Source organism: Scomber japonicus, chromosome 6, assembly GCF_027409825.1.
Source record: "Scomber japonicus isolate fScoJap1 chromosome 6, fScoJap1.pri, whole genome shotgun sequence".
Taxonomy (NCBI): Eukaryota; Metazoa; Chordata; class Actinopteri; order Scombriformes; family Scombridae; genus Scomber; species Scomber japonicus.
In genome coordinates this window covers 25,079,211-25,099,084 of record NC_070583.1, presented here as the reverse complement: position 1 = coordinate 25,099,084, position 19,874 = coordinate 25,079,211, and the positions used below count along the sequence as shown (strand labels likewise).

General features: G+C 40.7%; 3 protein-coding genes across 3 annotated transcripts; all 3 read left to right on the top strand.

Moving 5' to 3' along the window:
* The first annotated feature begins 70 nt into the window (after window positions 1-70).
* On the top strand, window positions 71-3,986 carry LOC128360186 (extracellular calcium-sensing receptor-like). The gene is made up of 9 exons (XM_053320557.1): window positions 71-303; window positions 610-904; window positions 1,065-1,151; window positions 1,412-1,681; window positions 1,790-1,996; window positions 2,086-2,361; window positions 2,567-2,794; window positions 2,869-2,992; window positions 3,076-3,986. Exons 1-9 carry the CDS (start codon window positions 71-73, stop codon window positions 3,984-3,986), a joined length of 2,631 nt encoding a protein of 876 aa, XP_053176532.1.
* Window positions 3,987-6,931: 2,945 nt separating this feature from the next.
* On the top strand, window positions 6,932-10,760 carry LOC128360283 (extracellular calcium-sensing receptor-like). The gene is made up of 9 exons (XM_053320685.1): window positions 6,932-7,077; window positions 7,401-7,695; window positions 7,853-7,939; window positions 8,189-8,458; window positions 8,562-8,774; window positions 8,858-9,133; window positions 9,346-9,573; window positions 9,648-9,771; window positions 9,850-10,760. Exons 1-9 carry the CDS (start codon window positions 6,968-6,970, stop codon window positions 10,758-10,760), a joined length of 2,514 nt encoding a protein of 837 aa, XP_053176660.1. The 5' UTR covers window positions 6,932-6,967.
* Window positions 10,761-15,844: 5,084 nt separating this feature from the next.
* On the top strand, window positions 15,845-19,678 carry LOC128360901 (extracellular calcium-sensing receptor-like). Its single transcript, XM_053321455.1, has 9 exons — window positions 15,845-16,053; window positions 16,291-16,579; window positions 16,744-16,830; window positions 17,093-17,362; window positions 17,467-17,673; window positions 17,760-18,035; window positions 18,251-18,478; window positions 18,566-18,689; window positions 18,768-19,678. The coding sequence occupies exons 1-9, from the start codon at window positions 15,854-15,856 to the stop codon at window positions 19,676-19,678; spliced, it is 2,592 nt and encodes an 863-aa protein (XP_053177430.1). The 5' UTR covers window positions 15,845-15,853.
* Window positions 19,679-19,874: the final 196 nt, after the last annotated feature.

The following is a 19,874-nucleotide window of genomic DNA, read 5'->3' as shown; positions in this document are numbered from 1 at the left end:
CAATAAAAAGGGGTGACAGAAATCAAACTAAATTACTGGGCTCAGGAAGTGAATTAACAGGAGAAGAGTCATGTGGGCATTTTTAGAATTGTTCATGTACTCCATGTTATTATCTTCATATGTTTCCTCTGCTGTGTCTTCCCCTCTTTATTCCTCCTCTTGCCAGTTACAGGGACAGTTTCATCTCAATGGGATGCACAAGGCCGGAGATGTGGTTCTGGGTGGGCTGTTTAAAGTACACTTCTTTTCTGTCTCTCCTGACCTGTCTTTTACCTCAAAGCCACAAAAGATTACCTGCCAGGGGTGAGTCTGTTAGTGTAGAATCAAAAAGCAGAGAATAGGGGACATCAATTTTCCCTTTTGAATGTATTCTTAAAAATAAGGTATTCTAAAATAATTGCATTGTGTTTTCATCCACTTTGTTATATTATTATTTATAGTTTTATTTCTAAACTTGTTCAGTTTAAATATACTAATTATTGCTATTTAATTTAATTGTTTATTTTTTATATTTCAAAAATATACTGCTTGTGCAACATGTACCTCTTTTGACAGTTACTGTACCATGTTTTATTTTTTAATATAAATTGTGGTACTTTTTTCTGTTAGTTTTGATGTTCTAGGATTTAGACATGCACAGACAATGGCATTTGCTGTTAATGAGATCAACAGAAACTCCAACCTGCTGCCTAATGTGACCCTGGGATACAGTCTGTATGATAACTGCGTCAATCTAGGAATTGGATTTCGTGCAGCACTGTCATTAGTCAGTGGTCAAGGAGAAGAATTTATACTACAAAAGAGCTGTGTAGGAGCACCTCCAGTCCTGGGGATTGTGGGTGATTCTTATTCTCAACCTACTATTGCCATCTCCACTGCCTTAGGTTTGTACAGAGTGCCTATGGTAAGTTTTATGCCTTACCATTTAATGATTATTTTGGATGGTTATGGATGGAATTAAACTTTTAATAAAATTGAAACACAGAATAATTAACCTTAAAAAGGCAAAAGAGCTGGTAAAGCCATTGAAATTGTTATTGATGTAGTCTGCTTTTATGTCACAGGTGAGTTATTTTGCCACATGTTCCTGCCTGAGTGATCGGCAAAAGTTTCCATCCTTCTTTAGGACAATCCCAAGTGATGCTTTCCAGGTGAGTATCTGTCAGAAAAATGAAAATGGATAATACATGTCATCTCCAGTTTGCATGCCTGTATTGCAATGGCACAATTAGTCTCCTTGTATATTACCAGCTACATTCTTTGGGTCATTATCTGTCTCGGGGATGGTCTCAGATAACAAAACTGAAAGGGACTAATGAAACGTGGTCCATTTTAGAACCTGTTTAACTGGTTTTTCACTAAAATGATAAACCCCCCTGCACACTAATCCCTCCACTCTCTTTTCAAATAGGTGCGGGCTATGATTCAGATTCTTAAACGGTTCGGCTGGACTTGGGCAGGTCTGCTCGTCAGTGATGATGATTATGGACTCCATGCTGCTCGATCATTCCAAGCTGACCTGGCTCAGTCTGGTGGAGGTTGTCTGGCCTATTTGGAAGTTTTGCCCTGGGGTAATGACCCAGCTGAGCTACGCAGGATTGTGGATATAATGAGGAAATCAACAGCTCGTGTGGTCATTGTATTTGCGCATGAGAGTCACATGATTTACCTCATGAAAGAGGTTAGTGGTTTGATCCAAAAACAAGACTCCATGACTTATTTGTAGTTTAGAAGACTAGACACATACTTTAAGTATGAACTTATATATTTGGTATAATGAATTGCACAGGTGATGAAACAGAATGTGACAGGCCATCAGTGGATTGCCAGTGAAGCCTGGACAGCAGGTGCTGTGCTCCAGACCCCCGACCTCATGCCATACTTGGGTGGCACACTGGGCATTGCCATCCGTCGAGGAGAAATACCTGGCCTAAAGGATTTTCTGTTAAGAACACGTCCAGACCTACATCACAACAACAGTTATGAAAATAACATGGTGAGAGTTTAACCTTTCAATTTGATGTGTTATTTGAAAGAATAGTATAGTGTCACTGTGTATGACACATAGTTTTGAACATATTTCAGGTAAATCAATTTTGGGAACACACATTTCAGTGCAGATTTGCACCATCTTCATCAGGTTGGTTGGAATCTGGGGGAGCACTATGCACAGGAGATGAGAATTTAGAAAATGTGGAGACTGAGTTTTTGGATGTGTCTAACCTCAGGCCAGAGTATAATATTTATAAAGCTGTGTATGCTCTGGCGCATGCTCTTGATAACATGCTGCAGTGTGTGCCAGGCAAAGGGCCTTTCAGCAGCCGCAGCTGTGCCACTTTGCAAAGACTGGAGCCGTGGCAGGTGTGATATTCACTTACACTTGACCTTTTCATGTGATTAAATCCTGTGCTTTAGTATTTATTGCAGAATTCTCCCCACTTCTGAAGTGGTAGCAATGCTGAAATTATATATTTTCACTAAATATACAGTGTTATCACTGTTCTGAATTCCCTTTTTTCACATGTCCCCTCTTGTTTTCCTCTATCCCATATTATGATTTACATAGATTGTGCATTATTTACAAAATGTCAACTTCACCACACCATTTGGTGATCAAGTGTCATTTGATGAGAATGGTGATGCTTTACCAATATATGACATTATGAACTGGCACTGGCTCCCTGATGGAAGAACAAAAGTTCAAACTGTGGGTGCAGTTAAGAAGTCAGTGATCAAAGGCGAAGAATTCACAATTGATGAGGACAAAATCTTCTGGAACTTTCAATCCAAAGAGGTCACCTCCCATAAATGATTCACTATAGTAGGGTTATGTACTGCAGATTAACATATTTATTATTCTTTTTACAGCCACCCCGGTCAGTGTGCAGTGAAAGCTGTCCTCCAGGTACTCGCATGGCCAGAATGAAGGGTCAACCTGAGTGCTGTTTTGACTGCATCCCTTGTTCAGAGGGAAAGATCAGTAATGTGACTGGTTAGTGTCAATTTTTAAATATTGTAGTTTGGAGATACAGTATAATATAAACATGTATCTCAACATCTTCCCTATTTTCACAGACGCTACAGAGTGCACAAATTGTCCAGAAGACTTCTGGTCTAGCCCTCAGCGTGACCACTGTGTTGCTAAGAAAACAGAATTCCTCTCCTACCATGAGCCTCTTGGTATCTGCTTAACCACCACATCATTGCTGGGCACATTAATCTGTGCTGTTGTCCTGGGGATTTTCATCTATCATCGCAGCACACCCATGGTACGCGCCAACAATTCAGAACTGAGTTTTCTGCTCTTAATCTCACTTAAACTGTGTTTTCTGTGCTCACTGCTGTTCATCGGCCGCCCCAGACTATGGACATGCCAGTTGAGACATGCAGCATTTGGAATCAGCTTTGTGCTTTGTGTCTCATGTATCCTGGTGAAAACCATGGTGGTTCTGGCTGTTTTTAAGGCCTCCAAACCAGGAGGTGGAGCCAGTCTGAAGTGGTTTGGTGCTATGCAGCAGAGAGGGACAGTTCTGGCTCTTACATCAATCCAGGCAGCAATCTGTACTACGTGGCTTGTCACATCTTCACCAGCTCCTCATAAAAACACTCAATACCACAATGACAAGATAGTTTATGAATGTGTAGTTGGGTCCACTATTGGGTTTGCAGTGTTGCTGGGTTATATTGGCCTACTGGCTATCCTCAGCTTCCTGCTAGCATTTCTGGCAAGGAATCTTCCAGACAACTTCAATGAGGCCAAATTCATCACTTTTAGTATGCTGATCTTCTGTGCAGTGTGGGTGGCCTTTGTCCCTGCTTATGTCAACTCCCCAGGCAAATATGCAGATGCAGTGGAGGTATTTGCCATTCTGGCCTCCAGTTTTGGCCTCTTAGTGGCTCTGTTTGGCCCCAAATGTTACATAATCCTGCTGAGACCAGAGAGAAACACAAAGAAAGCGATCATGGGTCGGGGCATCAACAAATGATAAAAGTAACACTTTCCGTGCAGAATGTATAAATAAATTTGATCTGGTCTGTATTTCTGGTTTAGTAGTGGTCTTTAACAGAGGAAACTAGACACAATAAAGAAAGATTTAAAAAGTGATTTTTGCAGTTTTTCAGATAATTTAGTTCCTTGGATTTGAAAGATGAAAAACATTTTGAACTGTGTGAACAATTTGAGTGCTATCTCATTAGCAATGGTGAACACAGGACTGTTGTATTTCTGCATTACTGTACACTTGGCATAGACTTGGCTTCAGCATACGACTTTTCAATCTCAAATGACAGAAAGTGACAATCCCTAACCCAGGTACTCTTACAAGTGACTTTGGTTTTGAGGAAGCTACTTGCCAATGGGACAGTTGGAACAGCATCAGCTCATACATGTTCAGTGGTTGCACAATGGGAAACATAAACATTGAAAAAAACACTTGTTTCAAGGGGGACTATATTATGGATGAGCACAACAGGTTTATATTAATTCCAGTGGTACACTGGTAGAAATGACTCCAACAATAATTAAACATAATTAAGTGTCAGACTTCATCATATCAAAACATGAAGAGAAAAGTATGAATTGAACAACATACAGTCAAATTATGGAATTAACCCCTATTCATTATTTCAAAAAATACCAAACTTAACATCTGATATAAAATATACCAAAGGACAGTTTTTTAGACTGTGTATAAATGGATGGTCTATGGAGCCACAAATTTTAAAAAAACAACCTATACCACTGTTCATTGGACAAAGATTTAAGAGGGTACATTCATGTTTGTGCACAACACCAGTAATATGCAATAACCCTCAATCAAACATAGGCAAAGGAGCAGTGAAAAATGGATGGGAAGACAATAACAAATCTCAAAGTATGCTGCTACCCTCTAGTGGACAATAAGTTAACTCTGACTGCACTATAGTGGAGTCAATGTACAAAGGACTGACTTAAGCAAATTATAAACTTGATTTGGTGTGCTTGTGTCCCCACATAGATATGTGGTTATCCTCACTACAAATTGACTATTCTTACATACTATGCAAAGTACCAGGTAAATGTGTGTTTTATTGTGAAGTGATGCAGACTATTCACATTATTTTAATATAGATATGGAAACATCAACTTAATGTGACATTTAATAAACTATATAGCCACTGAGTTGATGCAATTCTCAGACATTACTGTTATCTACAACTCAATATAAAATACAAATAGTTTCTTTTATGAGAGACAGCTAATTTCATTGTATGTGAACATGCAATGATCAGTAACAGCATTCGTATGGATCGGATGGTTGCTGACATGGCTTTGGTGATATGTTATTAAATGACTACACATTAATTCCTCAGTACAAAAACAATTTGAAATGAATGCATCTCAGCTGATATTTACTCAAAGCTAAAAATGTGATTCTATTGAGGACTGCACAAAGTCTTAGCTTCTACAATTATGGAATAATCCTTTATGAGAAATCCATTTGAACAGTACAATAATCCCAATTGATTTCCATGGGATTTCATGAGGTGAATATATATATATATATGTAAATATATATATATATATATATATATATATACATATATATATATATATATATATATATATATATATATATATATATATATATATATATATATATATATATATATATATATATATATATATATATATATATGTAAATATATTTTAGTTAGTTTTTTTTAACTGTTACTTGGTTGTGCTTTATTGCACCATGTTTTCGGCCTAATTTAAGTTATCTGGAAGATTCCTTGCCAGGCTTTCTAGCAGGAAGCTGAGGATAGCCAGTAAGCTGACCAAGCAACACTGCAAACCCAACAGTGTGCTCAACTACACACCCATACATGATTTTGTCATTGTGGTATTGATGGTTTTTATGAGGAGTTGGTGAGGAAGATTCAAGCCCAGCACTGCAGATTGCTGCCTGGGTGGATATAAGAATGAGAACTGTCCCTCTCTGCTGCATAGCACCAAACTACTTCAGACTGGCTCCACCTCCTGGTTTGGAAGCCTTGAAAACAGCCAGAACCACCATGGTTTCACCAGGATACATGAAGCAAAGCACAAAGCTGATCCCAAATGCTGCATGTCTCAGCTAACATGTCCATAGTCTCGGACAGCCGATGAATAGCAATGAGCACAGAAAACATAGTTTCAGTGAGATTAAGAGGAGGAAACTCAGTTCTGAATTGTTGGCACGTACCATGGGTGTGCTGCGATGATAGATGAAGATGCTGAGGGTTGCACTAGAATATCTCTGGGCAACTTGTGCACTCCCTATAGTCTACGAAAATATGAAAATAGGGGAAATGTTTAGATACATATTTGTAAAAACAAAAAGGTTTTTAAATGAACACCCACCGGTATTATTATCTTTCCCTCTGGGATGCAATCAAAACAGTAGTCAGGTGGACCCTTTTCTTTCTGGCCATATTAGTAACTGAAGGCCAGCTCTCACTGCATACTGATCGGGGTGGCTTTAAGAAGAAAAGTAAATATCTGTTATGAATAACTGTCTACACTACTACATACTTGTAAAATTGACTTATTTGGAGTGAACGTTCCAGAAGATGTTGTCCTAATCAATTCAGATTTTTTTTTTTTACCTGTAAACGCTAACCTCTTAACATCACCTTCAGTTTAAATTTTGTTCTTCATCTTGAATGAAATCCATCTTAGGCCCTGCCCCTACTTCTTCTCCTGCCCTAATGGGTGGTACTTGCAAGATTCAACGATACTGCCGGTCAATAAAAAGAGGCGACATAGCAATTACACTAAATGAATGGGCTCAGGAAGGGAGTTAACAGGAGGGAAGTTATGTGGACATTTTTAGATTTGCTATTGCTCGTGTATTTCATGTTATTGTCTTCATATGTTTCCTCTACTGTGCCTTTCCCTTTGCATTCCTCTTCTTGCCGGTTACAGGGACAATTTCATCTCAATGGGATGCACAAGGCTGGAGATGTGGTTCTGGGTGGGCTGTTTAAAGTACACTTTTTTTCTATCTCTCCTGATATGTCTTTTACCTCAGAGCCGCAAGAGACTACCTGCCATGGGTGAGTCTGTCAGAGAAGCAGCAAAAAGCATAAAATGGTTGGAAATCAATCCAATTTTTTTGAATGCATTCTTAAAAATCAGATATTCTAAAATAATTCAAATGTGTTTTTACCCCTTTTAAATATATCAGTTATATGAAGCCTTTTTTTGTTTAAGTAATGTTCAAATAATTATGATATAACTAATTATTAGTTAACTCATTATTATTATATAATTAATACAATTCTTTGCAAAATATGCTACTTGTGCAACATGTACCCCTTTTTACAGTTACTGTATCACATTATGTTTTTTATACAAATTGTGGTATTTTTTCTGTTAGTTTTGATGTTCTAGGATTCAAATATGCTCAGACCATGGCCTTTTCTGTTAATGAGATAAACAGAAACTCCAACCTGCTGCCTAATGTGACTCTGGGATACAGTCTGTATGATAACTGCGTCAATCTAGGAGTTGGATTTCGTGCAGCACTGTCATTAGTCAGCGGTCAAGGAAAAGAATTTATATTACAAGAAAGCTGTGTAGGAGCACCTCCAGTGCCAGGGGTTGTGGGTGATTCTTCCTCTACTGGTTCAATTGCTGTTTCCACTATCTTAGGTTTGTACAGAGTGCCTATGGTAAGTATTACACCTAACCTTTCACATGTAATAATTATTTTGGATCATTTTGATTGAATTTCAAATGTTATTCAACTTTTAAACACAGAATAAAAGGTGAAAGAGCCATAAAGCCTTTGAATATGTTAAGGATGTATAGTATGTTTTTATTTCATAGGTGAGTTATTTTTCCACATGTTCCTGCCTGAGTGACCGGCAAAAGTTTCCATCCTTCTTTAGGACAATCCCAAGTGATGCTTTCCAGGTGAGTATCTTTCAGAAAAATTGAAATGTCATGTAGAGTTCAGATGTCTATTTTGCAATGGTACATTTAGTCCTCTTGTATATTACCAGCTACATTCTTTGGGTCATAATCTGTCTCGGGGATGGTCTCAGATAACAAAACTGAAAGGGACTAAGGAAACATGGTCCATTTTAGAACCTGTTTAACTGGTTTTTCACTAAAATGATAAACCCCCCTGCACACTAATCCCTCCACTCTCTTTTCAAATAGGTGCGGGCTATGATTCAGATTCTTAAACGGTTCGGCTGGACTTGGGCAGGTCTGCTCGTCAGTGATGATGATTATGGACTCCATGCTGCCCGATCATTCCAAGCTGACCTGGCTCAGTCTGGTGGAGGTTGTCTGGCCTATTTGGAGGTTTTGCCCTGGGGTAATGACCCAGCTGAGTTACGCAGGATTGTGGATGTAATGAAGAAATCCACAGCTCGTGTGGTCATTGTATTTGCACACGATAGTCACATGATTTCCCTCATGAAAGAGGTTAGTGGTTTGATCCAAAATAAAACTCAGTGACTGTGAATTCAGAATACTAGACACATACTTTAAGTATGAACTTATATATTTGGTATAATGAATTGCACAGGTGATGAAACAGAATGTGACAGGCCGTCAGTGGATTGCCAGTGAAGCCTGGACAGCAGCTGTTGTGCTGCAGACCCCCGACCTCATGCCATACTTGGGTGGCACACTGGGCATTGCCATCCGTCGAGGAGAAATACCTGGCCTGAAGGATTTTCTGTTAAGAACACGTCCAGACCTACATCACAACAATAGTTATGAAAATAACTTGGTGAGAGTTTAAGTATTCAATCTGATGTGGTATTTGAAAGAATAATATAGTGTCACTATGTATAACACATAGTTTTGAACATATTTTAGGTAAATCAATTTTGGGAACACACATTTCAGTGCAGATTTGCACCACCTCCAGCAGGCTGGGTAGAATCTGGAGGAGCACTATGCACAGGAGAGGAGGACCTACAGAATGTGGAGACTGAGTTTTTGGATGTGTCTAACCTCAGGCCCGAGTACAATGTGTACAAGGCTGTGTACGCTCTGGCGTATGCCTTTGATGACATGTTGCAGTGTGTACCAGGCAGAGGGCCTTTCAGAGGACGCAGCTGTGCCACTTTGGAAAGACTAGAGCCGTGGCAGGTGTGATATTCACTTACACTAAACCTGTTGATTGAATTGTGTGCTTTAGTATTTCTTCAAGAGTTTTCCCCAGTGCTGGGTCGTATAATGGATGGTATTACCATTGCAGAAATTATCTTTTCATTAAATATACAGTATTATCACTGCTCTGAATTCCCTTTTTTCACATGTCCCCTCTTGTTTTCCTCTATCCCATATTTTGATTTGCATAGCTTGTGTATTATTTACAAAAGGTCAACTTCACCACACCATTTGGTGATCAAGTGTCATTTGATGAGAATGGTGATGCTTTACCAATATATGACATTATGAACTGGCAGTGGCTCCCTGATGGAAGAACAAAAGTTCAAACTGTGGGTGCAGTTAAGAAGTCAGTGATCAAAGGCGAAGAATTCACAATTGATGAGGACAAAATCTTCTGGAACTTTCAATCCAAAGAGGTCACCTCCCATAAATGATTCACTATAGTAGGGTTATGTACTGCAGATTAACATATTTATTATTCTTTTTACAGCCACCCCAGTCAGTGTGCAGTGAGAGCTGTCCTCCAGGTACTCGCATAGCCAGAATGAAGGGTCAACCTGAGTGCTGTTTTGACTGCATCCCTTGTTCAGAGGGAAAGATCAGCAATATTACTGGTTAGTGTCCATTTTTAAATATTGTAGTTTGGAGATATAATATAAACATGTATCTCAACATCTTCCCTATTTTCACAGACGCTACAGAATGCACAAATTGTCCAGAAGACTTCTGGTCTAGCCCCCAGCGTGACCACTGTGTTCCTAAGAAAACAGAATTCCTCTCCTACCATGAGCCTCTTGGTATCTGCTTAACCACCACATCATTGCTGGGCACTTTAATCTGTGCTGTTGTCCTGGGGATTTTCATCTATCATCGCAGCACACCCATGGTACGCGCCAACAATTCAGAACTGAGTTTCCTGCTCTTGATCTCACTTAAACTGTGTTTTCTGTGCTCACTGCTGTTCATTGGACGCCCCAGACTATGGACATGCCAGCTGAGACATGCAGCATTTGGGATTAGCTTTGTATTGTGTGTCTCATGCATTCTGGTGAAAACTATGGTGGTTCTGGCTGTTTTCAAGGCCTCCAAACCAGGAGGTGGAGCCAGTCTGAAGTGGTTTGGTGCTGTGCAGCAGAGAGGGACAGTTCTGGCTCTTGCATCAATCCAGGCAGCAATCTGCACTGCTTGGCTTGTCACATCTTCACCAGCTCCTCATAAAAACACTCAATACCACAATGACAAGATAGTTTATGAATGTGTAGTTGGCTCCACTATTGGGTTTGCAGTGTTGCTGGGTTATATTGGCTTATTGGCTATCCTCAGCTTCCTGCTAGCATTTCTGGCAAGGAATCTTCCAGATAACTTCAATGAGGCCAAATTCATCACTTTCAGCATGCTGATCTTCTGTGCTGTGTGGGTGGCCTTTGTCCCTGCGTATGTCAACTCCCCAGGCAAATATGCAGATGCAGTGGAGGTATTTGCCATTCTGGCCTCCAGTTTTGGCCTCTTAGTGGCTCTGTTTGGCCCCAAATGTTACATAATTCTGCTTAGGCCAGAGAGAAACACAAAAAAAGCAATCATGAGACGAGGTACAACCAAGTGATGAAATTTTGATTAAATCTTCATTAATTCTCAGCCAACATGTATTTTTAATTCATTCAGTAGTGATTTATCACCCTTCCCCATAACAACGAACTGTCTCTTTGTACATGTCTAAACTGCAAAGAAGGAATACAGAAGTCACTAAAAGCAATAAATACAATGTTTATGTATATAGAAAAAACAGTGTCCTATTTCTTTTCTTGATCCCATTCACTGTTCCACATTATGACATCATGTAAATCAAATCAGGACTATTGTACTATAGGTTGGTGTCATATAATTAATGGTTGATCTAACTATACAACCTTTGCTAATTGAATTCCATCTGGACTAAATTGAGACAAATATATTAAATATACTATGTATAAACCAGCTGTAATCATGTGAAAATGAGGGGAAACAAGTCAAGGTAAAGTGCCAACCACGTTTTATGGACAAAGGTAACATTGTAACTGTAACTTTTCAGGATGACCCTTACTTTACTTGAAATAAAGTGTAAGTAATGGAAGGATAATTATAAAGTTATGAGAGACTAAGTATAACTTTACGTGAGGGTGTACAGGTTTATGTAATCAGTAGTCATTATTGAAGAACCACTCAGCATTTGTTTAGTTAAATTTCAGTTGACTCTCTCCCTATTCTTTATAGTTAATAATCATCTATAACATTGTATCAATTTTACCTATCAACAAATCAAGTATCAGGTCACTATAATTTTTCAATAGAAAAGCAAAATTAAATATCAAATGATCACAGTTTTTCAAAACTGTCTTAAAACAATAGTCAGGTGTCGAAATGAACACAGACAGATGTTTTTTTCTTGCCGTGATAATTCCTCCTACCCTTTAAATTAAATGATGTGGCTTATATTTACTTAAACATTTGCTGATGTGACATAGATGTACAGTAGCATTACACAATTGTGTAAAAAACAAACAGTGAGGTCCAGATTAATATGAATTATATTCCTTTACTCAATAGGTGAGGTTGTTTTAAGATATTCATGTATGGGGTTAGAACAGTGACATTTAAATACATGCCATCAAAATGAAATGTTGTAATTGAAAACAAAACCTGAACTGAAGAAAATAGTGGCAATGAATCACTTATATTGGCACTGAAACAAGTGTAAGCATGGAAAACTGAAAAATAATACAACAAAATGACACCTTAATTCAATTTTTATATTGATATTTTTGGCTTTATGGTGTGTTTTTCAATGTCAGCCTTCAGGTTTTTTCAACATGTCTATTTGACTCTTTCAGTGAGTGAGAGTTTTTTTTTCTGTCAGTTTATTTTTTAAGTGTCACTGGTCTTCAGCGCCACTGTGATGTCACCGATTGGTTTGTGGACTCTCATTTTGAAACCTCAAGTTTGGTATTTTGACCTTCACCATCTTGAATTTTTGGAGCCAGAAGGGGTCGTGTGAGCTGGGTGGTCCGACCCTCTGCCACAGAAGCTAGCTCTAGGGATGTGGAAAGTCACCTCTCTGGTGGGGAAGGAGCCTGAGCTAGATATAGTCAGCCTCACCTCGATATTATTATTGCCCCCCAGCTTGGTGCCTGTATGTTGGAGTTTACCCTGGTAGACGAGAGTGCCTTGGTGCCTGCCGTGGCGGCAATCCCCGAACCCGCTGGTGGACACTGGCGGTGAGGGATGCCATCAAGCTGAAGAAGGAGTCCTTTTTGGCCTATGGGACTCCAGAGACAGCTGGCAGGTACCGGCAGGCCAAACAGAGTGCAGCTACGGCGGTCGCTGAGGCAAAAACCCGGATATCTCAGGAGGGGGAAGCAGTGCATCTCGACTCAGGATGTTGTGGATCAGTGGAAGGAATACTTCAAAGACCTCCTCAATCCCACCGATACGCCTTCCAGTAAGGAAACAGGGCCTGGAGATTCGGGTGTGGGCTCTCCTATCTCTGGGGCTGAGGTCGGTGGCAGGGCCCTGGGGGTGGATAAGATCCGCCCGGGGTTCCTCAAGGCCCTGGATGTTGTGGGGCTGTCATGGTTGACACAACTCTGCAGCATCGCATGGACATTGGGGGCAGTGCCTCTGGATTGGCAGACCGGGGTGGTGGTCCCTCTTTTCAAGAAGGGGGACCGGAGGGTGTGCTCCAACTATAGGGGGATCACACTACTCAGCCTCCCTGGTTAGGTCTATTCTACTAAAGGAGGGTCCGTTGGATAGACAAACCTCGGATTCAGGAGGAGCAGTGTAATTTTCGTCCAGGCCGTGGAACTGTGGACCAGCTCTACACCCTCTGCAGGATCCTTGAGGGTGCATGGGAGTTTGCCCAACCAGTCCACATGTGTTTTGTGGACTTGGACCGTGTCCCTTGGGGAGTCCTGTGGGGGGTTTTCCGGGAGTACGGGGTATCGGACCCCCTGATACGGGCCCTCCATTCCCTGTATGACCGGTGTCAGAGCTTGGTCCGCATTGCCGGTAATAAGTCGCAGAGATCCTGCCCCAAGTGGAGGAGTTCAAGTACCTCGGGGTCTTGTTCACAAGTGAGGGAAGGATGGAGCGTGAGATCGACAGGCGGATCGGTGCGGCGTCTGCAGTAATGCGGACTCTGCACAGATCCATCGTGGTTAAGAGAGAGCTGAGCTGAAAGGCAAAGCTCTTGATTTACCAGTCGATCTTCGTTCCTACCCTCACCTATGGTCATGAGCTTTGGGTAGTGACCGAAAGAACAGGATCGCGGGTACAAACGGCCGAAATGAGCTTCCTCCGTAGGGTGGCTGGGCTCTCCCTTAGAGATAGGTTGAGAAGCTCGGTCATCCGGGAGGAGCTCGGAGTAGACCCGCTGCTCCTCCGCGTTGAGTGGACCCAGATGAGGTGGCTCGGGCATCTAGTTAGGATGCCTCACGGACGCCTCTCTGGTGAGGTGTTCAGGGCATGTCCCACCGATAGGAGACCCCGGAAAGACCCAGGACACACTGGAGAGACTATGTCTCTTAGCTGGCCTGGGAACACCTCGGGATCCCCCGGGAAGAGCTGGATGAAGTGGTTGGGGAGAGGGAAGTCTGGGCTTCCCTGCTTAGGCTGCTGCCCCCGCGACCCGACCCCAGATAAGCAGAAGAAGACGACGACGACCATTACAAAAAAATGGACTTACTGGAAAAGTTGAACATCAAACTCCATACAGGGTCTTTCAGTACAACCAAACATTGAACACAACTTTTTTTAGGCCACCAAAATGTTTACTATCATGAACTGAAAACACACTGAAATAATGACCACTGCACCTATACTCTCTGAATCTTGGGTTTTGCCATGTTAATGTTACTTAACCAATGCTGTCACCGGGGTTCAACAGTCACATGGCATGAACGCAGGCCATAGAGTCAGAGCACAATGCGTCATACTGTGAAAACCATGCCCACTGGAGGGGAACACAATTGGTGCAATAATATGCAATGAAGGGCTGAAACATGAACACATTTCTTGTAGCTAGCAAAAAACATTAGATTTCATTATTTCAAAGGATTATTCTAGGGCCCTCTGTCTACCAGAGTGGAAAAGGTCATTTATAGCATAAGCTGAAACCCGTTACATTGTACGTGCTAAGATGCAATGTATGAATGCAAGGGAGTACAATAGAAACAGTAGAAATAATACAAGTAAACTTCACTAAACTACAACTCCCAGCAGTTTGTGAAATACTCACGAAATGCAATCTATAAATTTGTGTACATAGACACTTATTTTCAATTATTTCGTGACACTCAGCACAACTTTCAAACAAATGTGTTTCAATTGGAGGTATCTTACGTGCCTACACCACATTTTTTCTGTCAGGACTGTTACTGATCACTGTTAGAAAATAATGTTTTATGGAGTGACAACGCTGCAGGGTCAAGGTTTGGTTATGTTTAGGCACAAAAACCCATTTGGTTAAGGTTAGAGAAAGATCATGGTTGGGTTAAAATGATCACATAAATTATTAAATTACTAATGTTACTTGCAGAAAGTTAGGCAACCTTCAATGTCATGGCTACATACCACTAAAACAAAAATGTCCTGACTTGCAGTTGGAAACACTTGCGATTGTAAATGGGAGGCAAACAACAGTCTACTGCAACAAAGTCCACTTTTTGCCACTCATCTGTTTAACCATCAACCCAACCCACCACTTCCAAATATGGAAATTTGTAACTTATACAATGTAGATGTCATTGTTGATGGAAGTCAGGCAAATGTGGTGTAGGCACGAAATATACTTTCTATTGAATTACAGTTTTAACATCATGCTGTGTGTCATGATTAATTGGAAAAAGTGTGTCCATGATTTAATTTAGTGACTATTTCATGAAACGCCCTGACTGGGTTGCAACATAACAGACTGGCATGACACTTTTCACAGCTGATATAGCAACTACAGTTTGTAAACGTAGGATTTTACACACACAGACATGCAATCATTTCCCACTCAGGCCCTTTTCAAAGATAGCATTTTAGCTGAATTCAGGTTAACTATTCTGTGATTTAAACATCTATTACAAACATGGCATACCTTTCAATTAAATAACCTTTCGGTTTTTATATTCATACAGAGGTTTCTGAGCTGTGAGCTGTCCATGCAACATAGCTTAGACCTGTCTTCACAGTATGACACACAGTCCTGTAATGTTATCCACTTTTGTCTTTTTGTAGATTGAGTTTTTCGGTTCATCAGCTTTTAAAAACTTAGTTCTATGCTCTTTATCCTGTTGGCAGTATATCCCACCACACAGCAGCTTTCATGCATTTTTCTGTTTATTTCTAGTAGACAGATGTGACAAGGAGGCACCTTCATGCAATACAAACCCAATTGAGGGATGAATTGTTTTTCCCTCTAGGTTGGGTGGGACTTAATTGTGCTCTGTCTCTTTAGAAGAGAATAGGCCAAAAACTTGGTTGGCTTGAGACAAAGCCATGGTTTTAGGCCCTGCCCCTACTCCGGCCCTAATGGGCGGTACATGCAAAATTTAATTATACTATAGGCCAATAAAAAGGGGTGACATAGCAATAAAACTGAATGGGCTCAGGAAGGGAGTTAACGGGAGGGAAGTCATGTGGACATTTTTAGATTTGCTCTTGCTCATATACTCCATGTTCTTGTCTTCATATGTTTCCTCTGCTGTGTCGTCCCCTCTTAATTCCTCCTCTTGCCAGTTACAGGGACAATTTCATCTCAATGGGATGCACAAGGCTGGAGATGTGGTTCTGGGTGGGCTGTTTAAAATACACTTTTTTTCTGTCTTTCCTGACCTGTCTTTTACCTCAGAGCCACAAGAGACTACCTGCCATGGGTGAGAAAAAAACAAGCCGAAACTGGGATCCTCATCCCATTTCTGAATGTGTCCAGATATTAAAAAATAATTATATTTCAATCTTTTTTCAATTTAAGTATAAAAGTTATAAAGTTACTATTTGACTGACTTAATTGTTTGCAAAATATGCCACTTGTGCAACATGTACCTCTTTTGACAGTTATTGTATCATGTTGTATTTATACATGTATAAGTTGTGGTGTTTTTTTGTGTTAGTTTTGATGTTCTAGGGTTCAGACATGCTCAGACCATGGCCTTTGCTGTTAATGAGATCAACAGAAACTCCAACCTACTGCCTGATGTGACTCTGGGATACAGTCTGTATGATAACTGCGTCAATCTAGGAGTTGGATTTCGTGCAGCATTGTCATTAGTCAGTGGTCAAGAGGAAAAGTTAGATGAGAGCTGTGTAGGAGCTCCTCCAGTCCCAGGGATTGTGGGTGATTATTCCTCTACTGGTACTATTGCTGTTTCCACTGTCTTAGGTTTGTACAGAGTGCCTATGGTAAGTTTTACACTTTACCTCTCATGTCATAATCATTTTTGGATGATTCTGATTGAATTTCAAATTTTGTTTCAATTTTAAACATGGAATAATTATCCTAAAAAAGTTTAACGAACCTGTAAAGGCTTTGAATGTTTTAGGGATGTGCAGTCTGTCTTTCACAGGTGAGTTATTTTGCCACATGCTCCTGTCTGAGTGATCGGCAAAGGTTTCCATCCTTCTTTAGAACAATCCCAAGTGATTCGTTCCAGGTGAGTATCTGTCAGAAAAATGAAAATAGGTAAAACATGTCATGTACTCTTCTCATACCTGTATTGCAATGGTACAGTTGATCCTCTTGTACATGACTACCCACTGTTTTGTGTCGTTATCTGACTCAGATATGGTCTCAGATAACAAACTGAACTAAATGCGAAAAATTAGACACGGCCCATTTTAGAACCTGTTTAACTGGTTTTTCACTAAAATGATAAACCCCCTGCACACTAATCCCTCCACTCTCTTTTCAAATAGGTGCAGGCTATGATTCAGATTCTTAAACGGTTCGGCTGGACTTGGGCAGGTCTGCTCGTCAGTGATGATGATTATGGACTCCATGCTGCCCGATCATTCCAAGCTGACCTGGCTCAGTCTGGTGGAGGTTGTCTGGCCTATTTGGAGGTTTTGCCCTGGGGTAATGACCCAGCTGAGCTACGCAGGATTGTGGATGTAATGAAGACATCCACAGCTCGTGTGGTCATCGTATTTGCACACGATAGTCACATGATTTCCCTCATGAAAGAGGTTAGTGGTTTGATCCAAAATAAGACTCAATGACTGTGTAATTCAGAAGAGTAGACACATACTTTAAGTATGATCTTATATATTTGGTATAATGAATTGCACAGGTGGTGAAGCAGAATGTGACAGGCCGTCAGTGGATTGCCAGTGAAGCCTGGACATCAGGTGTTGTGCTGCAGACCCCCGACCTCATGCCATACTTGGGTGGCACACTGGGCATTGCCATCCGCCGAGGAGAAATACCTGGCCTGAAGGATTTCCTTTTAAGAACCCATCCAGACCTACATCACAACAACAGTTATGAAAATAATATGGTGAGATTATAACATTTCAATCTCATGTATTTGCAAAAATAATACAAAGGTATTGTTTATGACACATAGTTTGAAATATATTTCAGGTAAATCAATTTTGGGAACACACATTTCAGTGCAGATTTGCGCCACCTCCAGCAGGCTGGGTAGAATCTGGGGGAGCACTATGCACAGGAGAAGAGGACCTACAGAATGTGGAGACTGAGTTTTTGGATGTGTCTAACCTCAGGCCCGAGTACAATGTGTACAAGGCTGTGTATGCTCTGGCGCACGCCCTCGATGACATGCTGCAGTGTGTACCAGGCAGGGGGCCTTTCAACAGGCGCAGCTGTGCCACTTTGCAAAGACTAGAGCCGTGGCAGGTGTGATATTCACTTACACTAAACCTGTTCACATGATAAATCGGGTGATTTAGTATTTCTTCCAGAGTTTTCCCTACTGCTAAGTTGTATAATGGATGGTATTACCATTGCATAAATGATCTTTTCACTAAATATACAATATTATCACTGCTCTGAATTCCCTGTTTCACATGTCCTCTCTTGTTTTCCTCTATCCCATATTATGATTTACATAGCTTGTGCATTATTTACAAAAGGTCAACTTCACCACACCATTTGGTGATCAAGTGTCATTTGATGAGAATGGTGATGCTTTACCAATATATGACATTATGAACTGGCAGTGGCTCCCTGATGGAAGAATAAAAGTTCAAACTGTGGGTGCAGTTAAGAAGTCAGTGATCAAAGGTGAAGAATTCACAATTGATGAGGACAAAATCTTCTGGAACTTTGAAATCCAAGCGGTAATCTTTATTCTTTGGCCCATGAATAATTCAATATAGTAGGGTTAAGTAGTGAACAATAAGAAATATTTCTTTTTCTTTTTACAGCCACCCAGGTCAGTGTGCAGTGAGAGCTGTCCTCCAGGTACCCGCATGGCCAGAATGAAGGGTCAACCTGAGTGCTGTTTTGACTGTATCCTTTGTTCAGAGGGAAAGATCAGTAATATGACTGGTTAGTGACAATTTTTAAATATTGTAGTTTGGAGATATAATATAAACATGTATCTCAACACCATCCCTATTTTCACAGACGCTACGGAGTGTACGAGTTGTCCAGAAAACTTCTGGTCTAGCCCCCAGCGTGACCACTGTGTTCCTAAGAAAACAGAATTCCTCTCCTACCATGAGCCTCTGGGTATTTGCTTAACCACCACATCATTGCTGGGCACATTAATCTGTGCTGTTGTCCTAGGGATTTTCATCTATCATCGCAGCACACCCATGGTACGCGCCAACAATTCAGAACTGAGTTTCCTGCTCTTAATCTCACTTAAACTATGTTTTCTGTGCTCACTGCTGTTCATTGGCCGTCCAAGACTATGGGCATGCCAGCTGAGACATGCAGCATTTGGAATCAGCTTTGTGCTTTGTGTCTCATGTATCCTGGTGAAAACGCTGGTGGTTCTAGCTGTTTTCAAGGCCTCCAAACCAGGAGGTGGAGCCAGTCTGAAGTGGTTTGGTGCTGTGCAGCAGAGAGGGACAGTTCTGGCTCTTGCATCTATCCAGGCAGCAATCTGCACTGTGTGGCTTGTCACATCTTCACCAGCTCCTCATAAAAACACTCAATACCACAATGACAAGATAGTTTATGAGTGTGTAGTTGGGTCCACTATTGGGTTTGCAGTGTTGCTGGGTTACATTGGCTTACTGGCTATCCTCAGCTTCCTACTAGCATTCATGGCAAGGAATCTTCCAGACAACTTCAATGAGGCTAAACTCATCACTTTCAGCATGCTGATCTTCTGTGCTGTGTGGGTGGCATTCGTCCCTGCTTATGTCAACTCCCCAGGCAAATATGCAGATGCAGTGGAGGTATTTGCCATCCTGGCTTCCAGTTTTGGTCTCTTAGTGGCACTGTTTGGCCCCAAATGTTACATAATCCTGCTGAGACCTGAGAGAAACACAAAGAAAGCAATCATGGGTCGAGGCATCAACAAATGATAAAATTAACACTTTTTGTACAAAATGTATAAATCTATTTTAGCCCATCTGTTTTTCTTGTTTATTAGTGGTCTTAAGCAGAGGAAACTAGACACAATAAAGAGGGATTTAAAGTGATTCTTGCAGTTTTTTCTCATAATTTAATTCAGCATTTCCTTGAATTTAAAAAATGAAAAAAAAAATTTAGCTGTGTGGA

Coding starts and splice junctions, on each gene's coding strand:
- LOC128360283 (XM_053320685.1), top strand. CDS start 6,968: ATGCACAAGGCTGGAGATGTGGTTCTGGGTGGGCTGTTTAAAGTACAC. Junction 7,078..7,400: donor CAAGAGACTACCTGCCATGG/GTGAGTCTGTCA, acceptor TTTTTCTGTTAG/TTTTGATGTTCTAGGATTCA. Junction 7,696..7,852: donor GTTTGTACAGAGTGCCTATG/GTAAGTATTACA, acceptor TTTATTTCATAG/GTGAGTTATTTTTCCACATG.
- LOC128360186 (XM_053320557.1), top strand. CDS start 71: ATGTGGGCATTTTTAGAATTGTTCATGTACTCCATGTTATTATCTTCA. Junction 304..609: donor CAAAAGATTACCTGCCAGGG/GTGAGTCTGTTA, acceptor TTTTTCTGTTAG/TTTTGATGTTCTAGGATTTA. Junction 1,997..2,085: donor ACAGTTATGAAAATAACATG/GTGAGAGTTTAA, acceptor AACATATTTCAG/GTAAATCAATTTTGGGAACA.
- LOC128360901 (XM_053321455.1), top strand. CDS start 15,854: ATGTTCTTGTCTTCATATGTTTCCTCTGCTGTGTCGTCCCCTCTTAAT. Junction 17,674..17,759: donor ACAGTTATGAAAATAATATG/GTGAGATTATAA, acceptor AATATATTTCAG/GTAAATCAATTTTGGGAACA. Junction 18,690..18,767: donor AAAGATCAGTAATATGACTG/GTTAGTGACAAT, acceptor CTATTTTCACAG/ACGCTACGGAGTGTACGAGT.